Genomic DNA, 17,687 nt, shown 5'->3' with positions numbered 1-17,687 from the left:
CCTATCTGAGACGATATCAGTAGGAAGACCATGCAAGCGAAAAATGTGGCATAAAAACAAAGAGGCCAACCTTTCCGCGGAAGGTAAACCAGTCAAGGGGACAAAATGTGCCATCTTACTGAATCGGTCTACCACCACCCAGATGGAATCACAACCCCTGGATAATGGTAAATCAGTTATAAAATCCATGGAAATGTGTGACCATGGCCTCCGGGATATTGACAAGGGAACCAACTGACCAATGGGCGAAGAACGGGGAGTCTTATTCCTGGCACAAACGTCGCAGGCAGCTACCCATACCTTGACATCCTTCCTCATGGTGGACCACCAGACAGCTCTTGATAACAAAGATAACGTTTTATCACTGCCGGGATGACCCGCTGATTTACATTGATGAAACTCCAAAAAAATTTTTTTGCGGAGCTCAAAAGGTACAAAGAGTTTACCTTCTGGCACGGCCTTCGGAGCCGAAGCTTGTGCCAACATGACTTGATCCATAAGGCTATGAGTAACCCCAGCAATAATACAAGAGGCAGGAATAATAGACTCTGGTTGTAAATGCGGTTCTTGGACAGCGGAAAAACTTCTAGAAAGAGCATCGGCAACGACATTTTTTGACCCTGGCCTATAAGTAATAATGAAATTAAATCGGGCAAAAAATAATGTCCACCTAGCCTGCCTCGCATTGACTCTCTTGGCTGATTGGAGATATGCCAGATTTTTATGATCTGTTATGATGGTAACCTGGAACCTGGCCCCCTCCAGCCAATGTCGCCATTCCTCTAAGGCTGCTTTGATGGCGAGAAGCTCCCGATTGCCGACATCATAATTACATTCCGCTGAGGAAAATTTCCGAGAAAAAAAAGCACAAGGATGTAAGAACCCATCCTGCCTATCCACCTGTGAGAGGACTGCCCCAATCCCTACTTCTGAGGCATCAACTTCCATGACAAAGGGTAATTCAGGATTGGGATGCCTCAGAACCCCGGCGGAAAGAAAGGCTGCCTTCAACTTACTAAAGGCGTTAACAGCGGCATCGGACCAGACTGAAGGATTGGCGTCCTTTTTGGTTAATGCAACAATGGGGGCTACAATATCAGAGAAGAATGGAATAAATCTCCTATAATAGTTAGCAAAGCCCAAGAACCTCTGAGTGGATTTGAGGTTAGATGGTTGAACCCAATCCTTAATGGCCTGGAGCTTTACTGGGTCCATTTGAAAACCCCGAGGGGAAATAATGTAACCCAGGAAAGAAATGCTCTCCACCTCGAACTCGCATTTCTCCAACTTGGCATACAAATTGTTCTCCCTCAATTTTTTTAGAACTGCGCATACATGCAAGCGGTGCTGCTCCAGTGATGGGGAGAAGATCAAAATATCATCCAGATATACTACGACAAAAACCCCCAAAAACTCCCTCAAGACGTCATTAATAAAATCCTGGAACACTGCAGGTGCATTAGCGAGACCAAAGGGCATAACCAAATACTCATAATGTCCCGAATGCGTATTAAACGCAGTTTTCCACTCATCACCGGCTTTAATGCGGATTAAATTGTACGCCCCTCTCAAATCAATTTTAGAAAAAATGGATGCCTTACGAAGCTGATCAAAGAGTACAGATATGAGTGGAAGAGGATACGAATTTTTTACTGTAATGGCATTGAGCTGTCTAAAATCAATGCACGGGCGAAGGGAGCCGTCCTTTTTCCCCACAAAAAAAAACCCGGCTCCGACGGGTGATTTTGAGGGCCTAATGAACCCTTTCTTCAGGTTTTCCTCAATATACTCCTCCATCGCCTTCTCCTCAGGAAGGGATAAGGAGTATAATCGCCCCTTGGGAAGTTTGGCCTCAGGAATGAGATTAATGGCACAATCATATGGTCTATGAGGGGGCAAGATGTCTGCTTCTTTTTTGGAAAACACATCGGAAAAAGACAAATAAGGTTCAGGTAACCCAGAAACTGAGGGAGTCACCATGCGGACTGGCAGGGCTAGACAATTATGAGAACATTGCTCCCCCCAACTTACAAGTTCCCCTGACTGCCAATCAAAATGTGGGTTGTGTAGTTTAAGCCATGGTAATCCCAGCACTACGGGTGTAACAGGACTATGAAAAATAAAAAAGGATAAGAGCTCGGAATGGGTAACCCCAACCTGGACCTGTAGGGGAACGGTGCGCTGTGTAATAACTCCATTGGGCAATCGATTGCCATCTAAGCCATACACCGAAATCTCTGGAGATACTGGTATGAGGGAAATCCCCAGTTCTTTGGCTAACTGGGAGTCCAGAAAATTACCCGCAGCCCCACAATCAATAAATGCCTGGCCATCCCACCTATGAATCTCAGAACAAATACATATGGGGATTAATAAAGAATTACTGGGAGATATAAGAGATAGGCCTGATAGGATGTCTCCCCGCATCCTCAGGCCTTGGCGTTTCCCGGGCGCTCAGGACAAGCATTTACCAAGTGTCCCCGCACCCCGCAGTATAAACAGAGGCCCTGAGCACGCCGTCTGGCCTTCTCCTGCGGAGATAAGCGAGCTGCGCCCAACTGCATAGGTTCCCCAAGGTCAACAGCAGAATCCTCGGGGACACTGGGCAGTGGCACCAACCCTGCCCCTCGCTCTGAGCGTCTCTCACGGAGCCGGCGATCCACCCTGATAACCAGCTGCATGAGATCGTCCAAGGACATTGGTGTGGGATACTGCACCAAGGAATCTTTTATTTGGTCAGACAGCCCAACCCTAAATTGGGAGCGTAAAGCTGGATCATTCCACCCTGAATCATTAGCGTATCGCCGGAATTCAGAGCAATAGGCCTCTGCCACCTGGCGACCTTGTTTGAGAGATCGAAGGTGAGCTTCTGCTGCGGCTGCCTTATCTGGGTCATCATATAAAATCCCCATTGCCTGGAAAAAAGACTCCACGGACCGGAGAGCCGGACTGTCTGACTTCAGTCCAAATGCCCACGTCTGTGGATCCCCCTGGAGGAGAGAAATAACCAACCCCACTCTCTGTATTTCAGACCCGGAGGACAGGGGCCGTAACCGAAAATATAATTTACAGCTCTCTTTAAAATTAAAGAACTGATGTCTATCCCCAGTGAACCGATCAGGAAGGCTCATTTTGGGTTCTTTAACAGACATAGCCGTTGCAGGAGCTGCTCTACGAACCTCCTCCTGAGACTCAACTCTGAGAGTGAGATCCTGCAACTGCTGAGTAAGGTGGTGTAACTGTTCAGCAAAAACCTGGGCCGGAACCCCCGCATTGGGATCCATGCTAAACCAAGAGATACACAACCACTGTAAAGGTAATATGGTTGTGTTACAATATTATCTGGCCGGTTATAATGTTATGCGAAGGGGACCCCTGCCGGACCCTAACTCCGTTGCCTCAGACAGGAGTCAGCAGCTGTGTGCAGAGCTAGACTTCACCTGGGCCCGTCTCGGCTGGGGAGCGAGTTAGGCCCGCTCCGCTCCGCTACAGGCAGGTCTTAAGGGTGGACAACACCAGCTGCTGAGGCCAGGAGAGCGCAAGGGCAAAGCTAACTACACCTACGGAAGGCAGGGGGACCCCGGACGCCTGGCGTGTACTAAACGTAACAATACGTGAAGATGGTACTAAATGTAAATGGTGAACAAGGAAGCAACAATGCTACAAAGATGGGATAATATCACAACAACTGAGGGCAACAATGCCGAAGATGGAATATAAAGATAAAAGATACAGCTGGCAGCAATGCTTCTAACCAGGTGGAATATGGAGCTAGAAAGCACTGACAACCAGGTCCTCTGATGACACTTATCTGTAGCCGGACACAGGTAAACGGGACACGGCACGAGGAACAGCACGAGGCACGACACAGAACGGGAAGGCACAGGACTGCAGAGTACTTCTGGAACCAGGAACACCAAGGCACACTAAGGTATGACCAAAGCTATAACCGGCGTCTGTTCCCAGCAGACGCCAGCTATTTATTTGAATCTGCCGCCTGTGATTGTGCTGACGTCAGCCGCGCTGACGCCGCACGCTGCTTGGAGACTCGAGAGCGTTGCCCAGCAACGCCCCGACGTCCAGCAGCCGGAACCACGGAGCCGGAAGCTCGGGGCGTTGCTAGGCAACGCCCCCGACGCTCCCCCGGCGCTCCATCTCCGCCGCCCGTCCCGGACGTGACATCACGCAGAGGCGCTCTGGGACGGCGGCGGCTGACAATTCCAGTTTGCTGTTGCCACTGGCAGTGGCTACCAGTATTTTATTTATTGCAGTATATAATTCTAGTCTGCTGTTGCCACTGGCTACCAGTATTTATCGCAGTATATAATTCCAGTCTGCTGTTGCCGCTGGCTACCAGTATTATTTATCACAGTATATAAATCCAGTCTGCTGTTTCCACTGGCTACCAGTATTTATCGCAGTATATAATTCCAGTCTGTTGCCACTGGCTACCAGTATTTATCGCAGTATATAATTCCAGTCTGTTGCCACTGGCTACCAGTATTTATCGCAGTATATAATTCCAGTCTGCTGTTGCCGCTGGCTACCAGTATTATTTATCACAGTATATAAATCCAGTCTGCTGTTTCCACTGGCTACCAGTATTTATCGCAGTATATAATTCCAGTCTGTTGCCACTGGCTACCAGTATTTATTGCAGTATATAATTCCAATCTGCTGTTTCCACTGGCTACCAGTACTATCAGTCCAGGGGTGCCCACATGTGTGCTGTATCCATTCAGGGGTGCCCACATGTGTGCTGTATTTGTCCAGGGGTGCCCCCATGTGTCCTGTATCAGTCCTGGGGTGCCCGCATGTGTGCCGTATAATTCCAGGGGTGCCCCATGTGTCCCATATCAGACCAGGGGAGCTGCCCTTTTTTTGAATGAAAATAAAATTAAGGTGTTTTTTTTTTTTTTTACTGCAAGGGCTGTTAAATGCGCTGTAGTCCAGGGGTGAGCCAAGAGTGCTGTATAATTCATGGGGTGTTGCTAAGTAAGGTGTGCTGCTCTTTTTTATAATTAAAAGAATACACATTTTTATTTTTACTGCAGGAATTTGTCTGCTGTATAATTCCATGCCTACCGCCATGTGTGCCGTAACAGTCCAGGGGTGCCGCCATCTGTGCCATATAATTCCATGTGTGCTGTATCAGGTCAGGGGTGCCACCATCTGTGCCACATAATTCCTGGGGTAAGCCAAGTCTGCCGTATAATTCATGGGGTGCTGCCAAGTGTGCTGTATTAGTCCAAGGGTGATGCTAAGCATGCCATTTCAGTCCAGGGGTGATGCTAGGTGTGCCGTATCAGACTAGGGGGGATGCTAAGTGTGCCATATCAGTCCAGGGGTGATGCTAAATGTGCCGTATCAGTCCAGGGGTGATGCTACCTGTGCCATATCAGTCCAGGGGTAATTCTAGGTGTGCAGTATCAGCCTAGAGGGTATGCTAAGTGTGCCATATCAGTCTAGTGTTTGAGCCGCACACTTGTGTGACTTATCATAGTTATCCAGCTACCTCGGTGCAACCTTTTGCCCTAAAAACAATATTGTAAGGTGTGAGCTGTTCAGAATAGACTGTAAATGAGTGGAAATGAATGTTATTGAGGGTAATATAGCGTAGGAGCAAAAAAAAAAAAAAAAAAATCTGCGATTTTAGCAGTTTTTATGCTTTTTTAACAAAAATATCAGAACCCAAAACCAAAACACTTAGGAGGTGTTTTGGCAAAACCCATTAGAACCCAAAACTTCAAGGTAATCAGAACCCAAAACCCAAAACCCGAAAAGTGGCCGGTGCACATCTCTTTTCAGATGCGGATTATGTTTGGGCTGTAGGGGAATTCCAGGGGACTCTTCGGTACTTGTTTCCTAGCACGGCGCCCGTCGTGTCCCATCGCATACCATTACTTAAGGTATGTGATGGGACCCAATCTGAACCCATATTCGAGTTTTAAGACCTTCAAATACAATTTTAAAATCGCGTCGCATGGCATGCGATGCGATACGATACAATTATACCCAAATTCCCATTGATTACAATGTTAAATGCACCCACACACCCGATTTTTAATTGTACACCCAACCCATTGTTAACATCACCCCAGTATCAACGCCAACCTGAAGTGTGGTGAGCGCGGCGGTACGCATCCTCCGACCTTTTCATACGCCCACTATCCACGTCGGCGTGGAGTTGATTTTAGATAGTGTGGCAAGCGCAGCGAGCCACCGAGCCCGAAGCGTGGTGAGAGACGCGGAATACATGAGAAGTAATCCGCGTGCGATCGCCACGCTTCGGGCTTGGTGGCTCACTGCGCTCGCCACACTATCTAATATCACCTCCACGCCGACGTGGATAGTGGGCGTATGAAAAGGTCGGAGGATGCGTACCGCCGCGCTCGCCACACTTCAGGTTGGCGTTGATACTGGGGTGACGTTAACAATGGGGGCATTTCACATAATAATTACCCATCAGGGTGGGTGTACAATTAAAAATCGGGTCTGGGGGGGCATTTAACATAGGAATCAGCCATTAGGGTGGCTGTACAATTAAAAATCAGGTCTAATCGCATCGCATGCGATCTGGTCGCATGCGATGCGATGCGACCCGATCTCATAGACCCGATGCCATATATTAAAATCGATGGCGCCGTGCTAGGAAACAAGTACCACCAACTCTTCTAAGATAAATGAAGTGACTATTAATCATAAAGTCTTTAAGATTTGGGACTTTGTCACGTGCAATAGTAGTATTGTTATTTACGCTATTGGGTGCAAGTGTAATCTGTGGTATATCGGACGCACCAAGAAAAAATGGGGGTAAACCCGTGCTTCCTATTGGGATCTTAAAAAAAATGACGTTTTTCCTTTATATGAATGTCCTTTTCTTCAGAATATTCAGTCCATAACGTAATACCTCAAAGATAAAACAAACAAAATTTCATGGTGTAGATTTCCCAATGCAATTTAAAAAATGAGATTTTCTAAAAGGCTGTGCCCGTACCGTATTTTGGCCTATCACCAGGCCAAGGATTAGCGCGTAGAAAGGGGGTCACTTCCAACAATTCAAGGATGTACGCTTTAAAATTCCTCCTGATTGTCCCTCAAAAACACAAATTTGTGGGGAACAAGACTCATAGCGTAAAAAAGTATATTTATTTACACAAACATTTGAACAAGGAAAATATAATAAAAAAAAGCCTGGTACCGTATCTGGCCTTATATAAAAGGCTATTCAAGAAGCTCAATGGGGGTCAGATGATACAACCCGGGTGGACCTCCGCATAAACGCCTCAATAGTAGTCCCAATGCCAAGCTCCAGATAGGGATCCCAGGTACCTCCAAACCACCAACGCGTTTTGACTTCTAAGTCTTCCTCAGGGTGTGTGGAGGTAACATGTTGGATCCATATTTATACCTATGTGAGTCCCACCCCTCCATTTCCTTTTCCTGTGTGGGCGGGCCTAGGTGCCTTGCAATGCTTATCCTTTCCCAATGTCTAATAAATCAATATGCACAATAGTATATCCTAACTCTGTCTGTATAACAATATTTCTCAAATTGCCTATATAAAAGAACAAAATACATCTTTAATTAAGTGGATACGTACAACAGGAAGCGTACATGCGTTCCACGCATGTCATATCCTGCTTCCTTGCGTTCCACTGGTCTCTTATACGGTGCGCCGTGTCACTCTTCCCCCTTTCATACAGGCCGGAAGTGAAACTGCATCCGGAGGATGACGTTTGCGCTCCATGCGTCCCGTGCGTGGAACGCAAATGATTGCTTCATGTTCTACAATACCAGCAACGGGCCGTGCGTTCCATAGATCTTAGTGCATGGAGCGCAAGGTTGTCCCTGATTGGTTGCACCTGTAGGGTAGTGTTCTCTATGGACCTCCCGTCCTACGGCTCATTAGAATTAGAGTTCACTGAGGGACTTCTTATTATTTATATATAAAATATTTATAAGGTGCTATGTGCAAAATTAAGCAAACGTTTTAAAATCTACATGTTAAAAAAGGGCATAAGATTCTTCCTATAAAAATCATTATATAAGTAAAGCAGGTTTTAAAAAAAATGTTTTATAGGAACCATTTTATCTCGAAATCGGCGTTTAAGCCGTTTGGTTCCATAGTTCCCACATCATAAATAAATTTCATTTAAGCTCTTGTTACAGTATCGGACGCACGTCTAGACCACTGAAAATTCATATCAGTGAACCCCTTAGAAATATAAGAAAAGGTGTCACCACCCATGTTCTATCGGAGCATTTTAGGGTGAAATATAATTGCTGTACATCTGATATAAAGAAACACAGAAGGCTGATTAAGCCTGAAGTGACATAAACCACTAAGGGTTCTCACAGGGTACACTCTGCTGTTGGTCACATGTCTATGTTGATGAGGATGGGCACAAGGCCTATCAGAACAGGGGGGAGGGTCTAAGCAGGGTAGGAAGGATCACGCTGTTAGAGTGATCTGCCCCTGTCCAAGAAGCTGCTGACCAGGCAAGACCTCCAGTGCAGCTTCCCCTCTGAGTCAGGTTTTCTCTAAAATTACTAGCTGTTTAATCCTCTCCTTTCTTATCTCTTTATAGACATACTTTGTCCCCCTTCTGTCTCTATTTTTCCTACCTTGCGCTGCTAGTATGCCCCGTCCTTCCAGGGTCTCAAGGCTGCCTGCCCGCCTGGCGGAATCTGCGCTCGCGTGCAGGAGGCATGCTGTGTCCGGCTCCGAGGTCCCTCCGGGTCCTGTGGCCCGGGGGGGGTCGCGGCGGGGACCGGCGATGGCTGGCGCACGTGGGCGCGATGAGCCGGCTGGGGCGCGAGTGGATGACGCGGGCGGGCGTCCGGCCGCGTCACACGCGAGGAGAGGCCGCGGCCGTGGCGCCGCTGCCTCTCCGGCAGCAGGGGGGTCGGGCAGGGGTAGCGCCCGTGGAGACGTAGCGTACCCGGCCGGGGCGCAGGTGGATGACGCAGCCGGGCATCCGACCGCGTCACACTGTTACAGGGGGGTCGGGCAGGGGTAGCGCCCGTGGTGCTGGTAGTCGCGGGCGCGGGCAGGACACCCGCAGCCCGCGTGGGGCATCAATTCGACGGGTGGCGACCAGGTCAGGCACCCGCCAAGCGGGGCCTGATTCAGGCCTGGTCGCGCCTGCTGCCCCCAGCGCTTCCCCGCCACAGCATACAAGGGGCAGGCCCAGTATAAGGTCTAGGGGCGCCCCCAGCGTCCCCAGGCTAGCAAATAGACCAACGCAGCCTGGGGGGAGATACAGCCAGCCCCCAGTCACACTTCCTACACGTGCAGTTAGTGCATTGAGTGCCCCCACTGCCACCCCCACCAGGGCAGGGAGAATGGCAGCTTTAGCCCCTTTGCGACTGGCTAGGAGGCGCTTATTGCAGGCGGCTAGGAGGATCCCTCAGCAGCACACAGAAGGCGGGCTCTCAGTGGTCCCCACTAGCGGGGCCCCATCGGTAGCCCAGGCAACCCCGGGCCCCCGAGCCCCTATGGAGGGGGAGGATGCGCGGCAGTTCCTGGCGCTACTGTCATCTTTCTTGGGGCAGTCTCAAAATGTGGCGTCTTCCCCTGTGGCATCCCCACCTCCTCTGCCCGTGTTGCTCACCACGTCGGCCCAAGCATCGATGGGAGCAGGTGTCACTCAAGCTCCAGAAGCTTCCACATCCACGGCTGCAGCTGTCCGGCCAGCCTCCACGGATGCTCCTGCCCACGGTGGACCTTTGGAGTTGAGCCTCGTGCCTCGGGACGGCACTTCAGGTGGGTCAAAAAAGAGGAGCAAACGGCGCAGGCGTAGGGACTCCCGCACCTCCTCCTCATCCTCGGGGCGCTCGGGCTCAGAGACGTCCGGGGAAGAGGGAGGATGTAAATCACGGAGACGTCGGCGTCGTCATAGGCGACGTCGCCGCCATTCCAGCTCCAGTGGTAGCTCAGGGTCCCCCTTATACCCTAGAGGTCAGGTGGTGCAGTGCGAGAACACCGCTGTGCTTAGGGGCCTGAGACGCAGTGTGCAAGAGCGAATTAGAGACGGGAAATATGTGAATTTCTTTAAGATGACAGCACAGGATGAAAAGGATTATCGCGCAGCAACGCGGAAAGGGGGGATTGGGGAGGAGGCCTTTTGCACCTACCACCGGTGGCAAGCGGGCCTCTTCATGTTTGCCGCCTGTTACCTGGAAACTAGGCCCCAGGAACACATGAATATGGTGCGCTACATGCACATGATTCATGCTATGTTCCTTACTGATGGGGACTCGACATGGCGATCCTATGACGAGAGTTTCAGAAGGAAACAGTCAGGGCTAGCAATCATGAACCTAGGCTGCAAGGATGTGGAGATTTGGATGGGCCCAAAACCCGCAGCTCCACCGACCGTGGCCCCCACCCCTCCTCCAAAGAAAGCCGCGACGCCCTTTCACGCAGGAGGGGGGGCCGGGGGACCTTCCGCTGGTCGCTGCTACGGATATAACGGGGCGGGCTGTTCCCTGGGGGCGCGATGCAAGTACAAGCACTGCTGCACCAAGTGTTGGGGCCCCCACACGGCTAAGGAATGCAAAAAAGGAAAGCAGGGAGGCCCACCAGCTGCGCAAGCGGCAGGTGGACACCCTCACTAAGGCCCCTTCCCCAGTTAGGCTCGACCGCATGGCCAGTTGGCTGGCGGCATACCCCCAAGAGGAGGAGGCTTCCTTCTTGCGGGCGGGATTTGACGTGGGTTTCCGCCTTCCCATTGTCGGGGAGGTGTCGACCTCGTCACCCCGAAATTTAAAATCTGCCATACAGATGCCCGGGGTGGTCTTGGATAAGGTTGCTAAGGAGGTTTCACTGGGTAGGATGATAGGTCCTTTCCAGTTCCCCCCAGTGGCCAATTTAGTTTTATCACCAGTGGGAGTGGTTCCCAAGAAGGCCCCTGGCAAGTATCGGCTCATTCAACACCTGTCCCATCCTGTGGGCGGTTCGGTGAATGACGCCATCCCCGAAGAATTGTGCCGGGTTCGGTACCAGTCTTTCGAGCAAGCTTTAACAATGGTTCGGGGTTTTGGCCCTGGTGCGCTGCTGGCAAAGATTGACATCGAGTCGGCCTTTCGCCTCCTCCCCCTGCACCCGGAGTCGTTTCGGTTCATGGGCTTTCGCCTCCCCACAGGCTTTTATGTGGACAGGTGCTTGCCCATGGGCTGCTCGATCTCCTGTGCTTTCTTCGAACGTTTCAGTAGCTTTCTGCACTGGTGCGTCGTTACGGGATCAGGGGAGTCCGGGGTGGCCCACTACCTGGATGATTTCCTGTGTGTGGGCCCCGCGGAATCATCGCGCTGCGGAACTTTGCTCTCATACATGCAGGGCCTGTTCCAGTATCTAGGGGTACCGGTGGCAGCTGACAAGACGGAGGGGCCGGTTTCCTGCCTTTCCTTCTTGGGCATCGAGATCGACACCATTGCCGGATGCTGCAGGCTGCCCCTGGACAAACTGGCCCGTCTGAGGGCGGCAATATCCCTCGCGCTCTCCACAGGTAAGCTGCAGCTGCGCCAAATGCAGTCTTTGTTGGGTCTGCTACATTTTGCGTGCAGGGTGATTCCCATGGGACGGGTTTTCTGTAGAAAACTTGAGAGATCCGTCTCTGGGGTCAGACATCCCTTACACTTCATACGGCTCTCAGCCGAGCTGAAGAGGGACCTGCGAGTGTGGCTCTCCTTCTTAGAGCAGTTTAATGGGGTCCTCATATGGCCTTCCCCCCCCTGCGACAATCACCAACTGCAGTTGTTTACTGATGCCGCGGGAGGGGTGGGTTTTGGAGCATTCCTGGACGGGTCATGGTGCGCCGCACCATGGCCTCCGGAGTGGGTCACCGAGGGCCTCACTAAAAACCTGTTGCTCCTCGAGCTGCTCCCCATAGTGGTAGCTTTGGAGATATGGGGCCATAGGCTGCGCAATGCTAGCATTGTTTTCTGGTGCGATAACTTGGGAGTGGTGCACGCTATCAACCGCCAGGGTTCCTCCTCCCTTCCAGTGGTTCGCCTCTTAGCGCGGCTGGTTTTAAGATGTTTGCTGCTAAATGTGCACTTCGTGGCAAGACATATTCCCGGGGTGGATAACTCCGTGGCGGACGCCTTGTCCAGGGCTGACTGGGCCAAGTTCCGGGCCCTGGCACCTCATGCTGCTCCCGTTGGTGAATGTTGTCCCTCTTATGTTTGGCAGATGATCAGGCCGGAATGGAGGGACTAGCCATGCGGGCTATTGCGCCCACGACGCTGCAATGCTATCGGGCAGGTTGGCAGGAGTGGGAACAGTTTCGGCTGTCTGCCCCTCAAGCAGGTAAGACACCTAATGCGGCCATGGTGGCCTTCGTATGGAGTTTATACTCCTTAGGTCGTTCTGTCGCCTCCGTGCGCAGAATAATGGCAGGGGTGTCTTTCTTTTCTGCCTTGCAGGGTAGGGCGGACCCGTCCCGGTCGTTTTTGGTGTCAAGAGCATTACGTGGCTGGCGGAGGGCCTCGCCAGCGCTCCCAGACCGGAGGCGCCCGATTGATATGGCATTGCTACCAGCTTTGCTGGACGCCCTAGGGGACATTTGTTGGCCTGCCTACGAGGTCCTTTTGTTCCGAACGGCGTTTGCAATGGCGTATCACGGGGCCTTCAGGGTTGGAGAGCTGGTGGCTCCGTCGAAACGGGCTCCTTCACCTTTGTCCGTGGATGATTTAGTGGTCCAGGAGGATTCGGTGCTTTGTCACCTGCGACGATCCAAGACAGACCAGGCTGGTAGGGGGAGATGGCTGTCCCTGCTCCCATGTACGGTGGAGGGGGCGTGCCCTGTGGCGCTGGCCACGGCCTTGACGCAGGCACGCCCGGATCTGCCTGGTGCTTGGTTGATGCATGAGGACGGGTCGCCTCTCACCAAATACCAATTTGGGCACGTCTTGGGACGGGCGCTGGAGGCCATAGGCCTTGATCCGAAGGAATTTGGGTCGCATTCCTTCCGGATCGGGGCTGCTACCTCGGCGGCTGCGGAGGGCCGCTCCGACGCAGAGATTCAATCTCTGGGTCGATGGCGCTCTGCAGCATTCCGAAGGTACATTCGGCCGTCTCTATCTATCACTGATCACCATGGTCGACTGGACGCATAAGCGCTCGCCAACTTCCAGTGGGGGCCTTGAGGTGTGTTTTCGCATTCGCCCGGGGGCACAATTTGGCTATAATTACAATCTGGCATGGCGTACTTGGTAGTTTACTCCGGGCGGTGTGTTTTGTGCCTCAAGAGCTGGTCGGCCACGGTTTTTTCCTCCTCCCTATCTTCATAACCTGTTCAGCGTGTGAGTGCAATGATGAGTTTTCCTCCAACTAACTAACCTCTTGTATGCATATTTCAGATCGACGGGACGTTAAGTCCGTGTGGATGTTGGGCCATTCGTTTGTGTATTGGGCCTCGCAGGCAAAAATCGCCTCTGATGTATGCATGTTTCCGCAAGCTGGGGAGGTTAGGTGGTTAGGAGTGAGGGGCATGAGGTGGTGTTCACTGCAGGCCCTAATGATCAGTGCCGTTAAGCAGTTTGGGGTCCCGGAGGTCATTATATTCCACCTTGGCGGGAATGACCTTGGACGGGGATCCGTCCTGGAGCTGCGCTCCATGATTGTCCGGGACCTTCACATCATCGCCCAGGTGTTGCCTTCATGTATGTTGGTGTGGTCCTCCATGATATCCAGGATTGTATGGAGGACAGCGAGATCATGCACCAGCATAGAGCGTTCACGCAAGAAGGTGAACTCTATGGTGGCAAGATACCTGTTAGCTAATGGCGGGGGTGTCATTTGGCACAACGCCATCAGCTTCCAGCGCCCTGAGCTATACAGGAGCGACGGAGTGCATTTGAGCCCAGAGGGTATGGCTCTGTTTTTAGGCAACATTTTTGCCTGGTTAGCGACACAGTGCTGAGCGTTTACTAGTGGTGGCGGTGGCTGCGGCCTAGGGCCTGGCTGTGGCGGTAAAGAACGGTCATGCTTTAAGAACTCTGTGTGTGTGTAGGTAGTGGGGTACACTCTCCCTCGACAACGATTGTCATGGGCCACGCTTCTGCCCGGGGGATGGCCGTCACCACCAGGCCTGGTGGTTGACCAGGGAGAGTGGTCATCCAGCGTTGTATGTATGACTTAGTGATCTTTAACCCCCTCCTTCCTATGATGACCGTTCTTTGGCGCCGCCACCATTCATAGTCTTAGTTTAATTTGTCAAATAAATTTGACATTCTGTTTTGAAACGCCAGCACTTGTGTCGTGTCTTTATTTTAGGATAAGTTGTTAGATAAGGTTATATAAGTTATATATTTAAGTGTATCAACAGCAGGTGGGACCAAAGGGATACCCGATGGTGAGTTTAAGAAACACAGAAGGCTGATTAAGCCTGAAGTGACATAAACCACTAAGGGTTCTCACAGGGTACACTCTGCTGTTGGTCACATGTCTATGTTGATGAGGATGGGCACAAGGCCTATCAGAACAGGGGGGAGGGTCTAAGCAGGGTAGGAAGGATCACGCTGTTAGAGTGATCTGCCCCTGTCCAAGAAGCCCCACCCACCCTTCCCTGTTTTTCTTTTCCTCTTCGGCGGCGGTAAAGAACGGTCATGCTTTAAGAACTCTGTGTGTGTGTAGGTAGTGGGGTACACTCTCCCTCGACAACGATTGTCAAGGCCACGCTTCTGCCCGGGGGATGGCCGTCACCACCAGGCCTGGTGGTTGACCAGGGAGAGTGGTCATCCAGCGTTGTATGTATGACTTAGTGATCTTTAACCCCCTCCTTCCTATAATGACCGTTCTTTGGCGCCGCCACCATTCATAGTCTTAGTTTAATTTGTCAAATAAATTTGACATTCTGTTTTGAAACGCCAGCACTTGTGTCGTGTCTTTATTTTAGGATAAGTTGTTAGATAAGGTTATATAAGTTATATATTTAAGTGTATCAACAGCAGGTGGGACCAAAGGGATACCCGATGGTGAGTTTATTTGTTTTTGTGGCTTAAGACAAATCAAGGAGAATTGGAGACAGCGGGGATTAGCTAAGCAATTAGCTAAGGCAGAGATGTAGATGATTTTTGATTTAAATACTTTAATCCCCGCTGGTCTCAATTCTGACTTTGAAATCAAATGGTTTTTGTGATCACATGTACAATTCTTTTAACTTTGGTAATTTTTATGTATAGATTGATATGAAATGAACCACCGATGGCATACAGAAGTCTGGCAGGCGTTACCTAGCAACTGAATTGCAAATGAGCTTGACATGAAATAACGTTGCGGCATACAAGTTACATTCACCTTCAAAGCTAGAACAGGCCGGGCCGGAAATTATGTATTGGCACTCAGCACTCCGCTGCGTCAGGGGCTGAGGTTGCCGTAGAAACCCTGGACGCCGGGACGCGGTGGAACAGGAAGTCCGAGCCGAAGCAAGGGACTATGGGACTGGTAGTTCTTACACTAATTATGAGTCCTGCTGAGGCGCAGAAATGATCTGTAGTATAAAAGGAGCTTTGGTGCAGCCAGTAGTACACCTTGAAAAAGTCCTTTGTAGAGGAAGAAACACATTGGTGAACTGCACTATTGCCAGAAGGGAGACAGTGGAACTGGAGGATACTCACACCAAGAGCCCAGCAGATTGATTGTGGAGTGATACTCATGCTCATTTGGAACTGCCTAGCTGACAGTTCCTTACTATCCGGTAATTGTAAGTCTCTGTTCATTAAGGATTCATGCATTAGGAATCCCAGTGCTTGTCATTTTTATTCTGCTTTTTAAAAAAATATTTGTTTTAATGCTATCATTAAATGGAATGTATTTTTTAAAACGTACTTCACCATTATATGCCATTTTCTTTCATATACATGATATGCTACACAGGAGGAATCCTGGTATCTTTCAAGATTCCAAGCACCTGATAAGTTGTTATTCCAATCTTTTGTTTTTGTGGTGTATGGTGAAGGTTTGAGGGACCTATAGGAATATTCAATTGATTGGGCTGCTGGATGCACAACGTACTCATCTATACAGTATACCATTGTTTGCAAGAAATGCCTAAAGCTGCCTAGTGGTGGCACCAGCCCTGCCTGGGTGGTTCCACCGGTGAGTAACACTCTGCTTATTCACCCTAACCCCTAATCTCCCCTCCCGCAGTGACCATGTCTGCATTCTGAGAACGTCGGCACATTTCGGATGTTGACATTGTAAAAATGTTAACATTCTGAATGTTCCATGTCGACATTTCAACAATGGCAACGCTATAACTGTTTACATTATGATTGTTTACATTATTATAGCTACAGTACTTTCATTGCACTCTAGTCATATATGAGTGATAATGGAGCTCCTTTTTCCATAAAGCTAGTGCCACCTTGTGGTAACATTCTGATAACTGCAACTCAATCCTATGTCAGGTTAACTTCAGGCTGCAATTGCAGAGGGACATCACGACCTAGATTGCAATAAAATCGCAGTTTTTAGCAATCGCAAATGCAATGTCTTCATTATAACATTTTGAAATGCAGCAATAAATGAATGTGTCCAGCGATATTAGATATCTATATAATTGTGACAAAAGTCACACAAAAAGCGCTAGTACCAAATGCACTACAATTCGTTATTAGTCACGCCAATATATCACAGCTCTAAATAACAGAGTGCAGCACAGTTTTATGATCGGGCACTGCTGCAGCGCCTAATTAGAGGGTGTGTGCCTCTAGGAGAAAGAATGGAAAGTTTTGCATAGGCGTTTCTCCGCCTATGTAACACACATCAGAGGCTTCCTCAGTTCAACTGAGGAAGCCACTGATGTGTGTTACATAGGCGGAGAAACGCATTTTGAACTGTATTCTGTTCCCAGAATTACCGCTAGTACATCTACCTAAGTGTGGCTTGCTGGACTCTGACTGATGCAGGAGTACCTCCAATATTACAGCTATCCGGAGCGCAACTCTGGTAAAGGCAGGGAAACTGCTAATTTGAAAAATACCTTTTCCATCCAAGGATTATAAATATTGCCTAGGAGTATCCATCACGAGCGGGACTGGTAATTATAAGGTGTTCTACCTCAACAGATCTGCACATTTATGCCTAAAGAAATATGAGCCATTCTTAGCCTTATAGCCATAGCCATTGAAGCCAGTGACTTTTAATTGTTACATGTTGTTAGTCTTGTCTGTCTGTGTGTTAAGACAAAGTGCACTTTGAGATTATTATGAATTTCTGTTAATTATTATGTTTTAATAAATTTTTATATATTCATACATCCCAATGGTATTTGTGTGATCAAGCACAGCTGCGCCTCTGAGTAGTGTTTGTGGCTACCAGCCACATAAACTGCAAAACTTTCCATATTAGATATCTACCTTTAACAACAAATAGCAAGAAATGTAGGAAAATATGTGAACAGAAAGTTAAACAGAAAAGCAATTGATTGGTGAAGCAAATGAGACATGTCATGAGATTGGTTGTGAAATCTGTTTTCAGTAGTTACAGCAGGTAACATTCAGTACTGGAATACAGATGGTATAATAGGACATACCTGAGCTGCAGTCAGCACCATACACGTTGTCCTCCGCACACTTCTCACAAGCCGTTCCCGCAAATCCTTCCTAAACAAAACTGGACAAAGTTAGCCGAGGTTTGTAAGTAACATAAGCCAACGTGTGACATGGGAAGCTCT

The 17,687-nt window shown here is 49.6% G+C and overlaps 1 protein-coding gene across 2 annotated transcripts in view; it reads right to left on the bottom strand.

The window, feature by feature from the left end:
- LOC146074318 (stabilin-2-like) overlaps nucleotides 1-17,687 on the bottom strand; it is a 324,893-nt gene that overhangs the window by 265,314 nt on the left and 41,892 nt on the right. For both annotated transcript variants that reach the window (XM_083182261.1, XM_083182263.1), the window contains exon 5: nucleotides 17,547-17,616. In XM_083182261.1, the coding sequence (XP_083038387.1) occupies nucleotides 17,547-17,616 (70 nt within the window). The remainder of the gene's footprint in view (nucleotides 1-17,546; nucleotides 17,617-17,687) is intronic.

The sequence above is a fragment of the Crinia signifera genome, chromosome 4 (genome assembly GCF_055691185.1).
Source record: "Crinia signifera chromosome 4, ASM5569118v1, whole genome shotgun sequence".
NCBI lineage: Eukaryota > Metazoa > Chordata > Amphibia > Anura > Myobatrachidae > Crinia > Crinia signifera.
The sequence above is the reverse complement of the archived record's forward strand: the minus strand, read 5'-3'. Positions and strand labels throughout refer to the sequence as shown.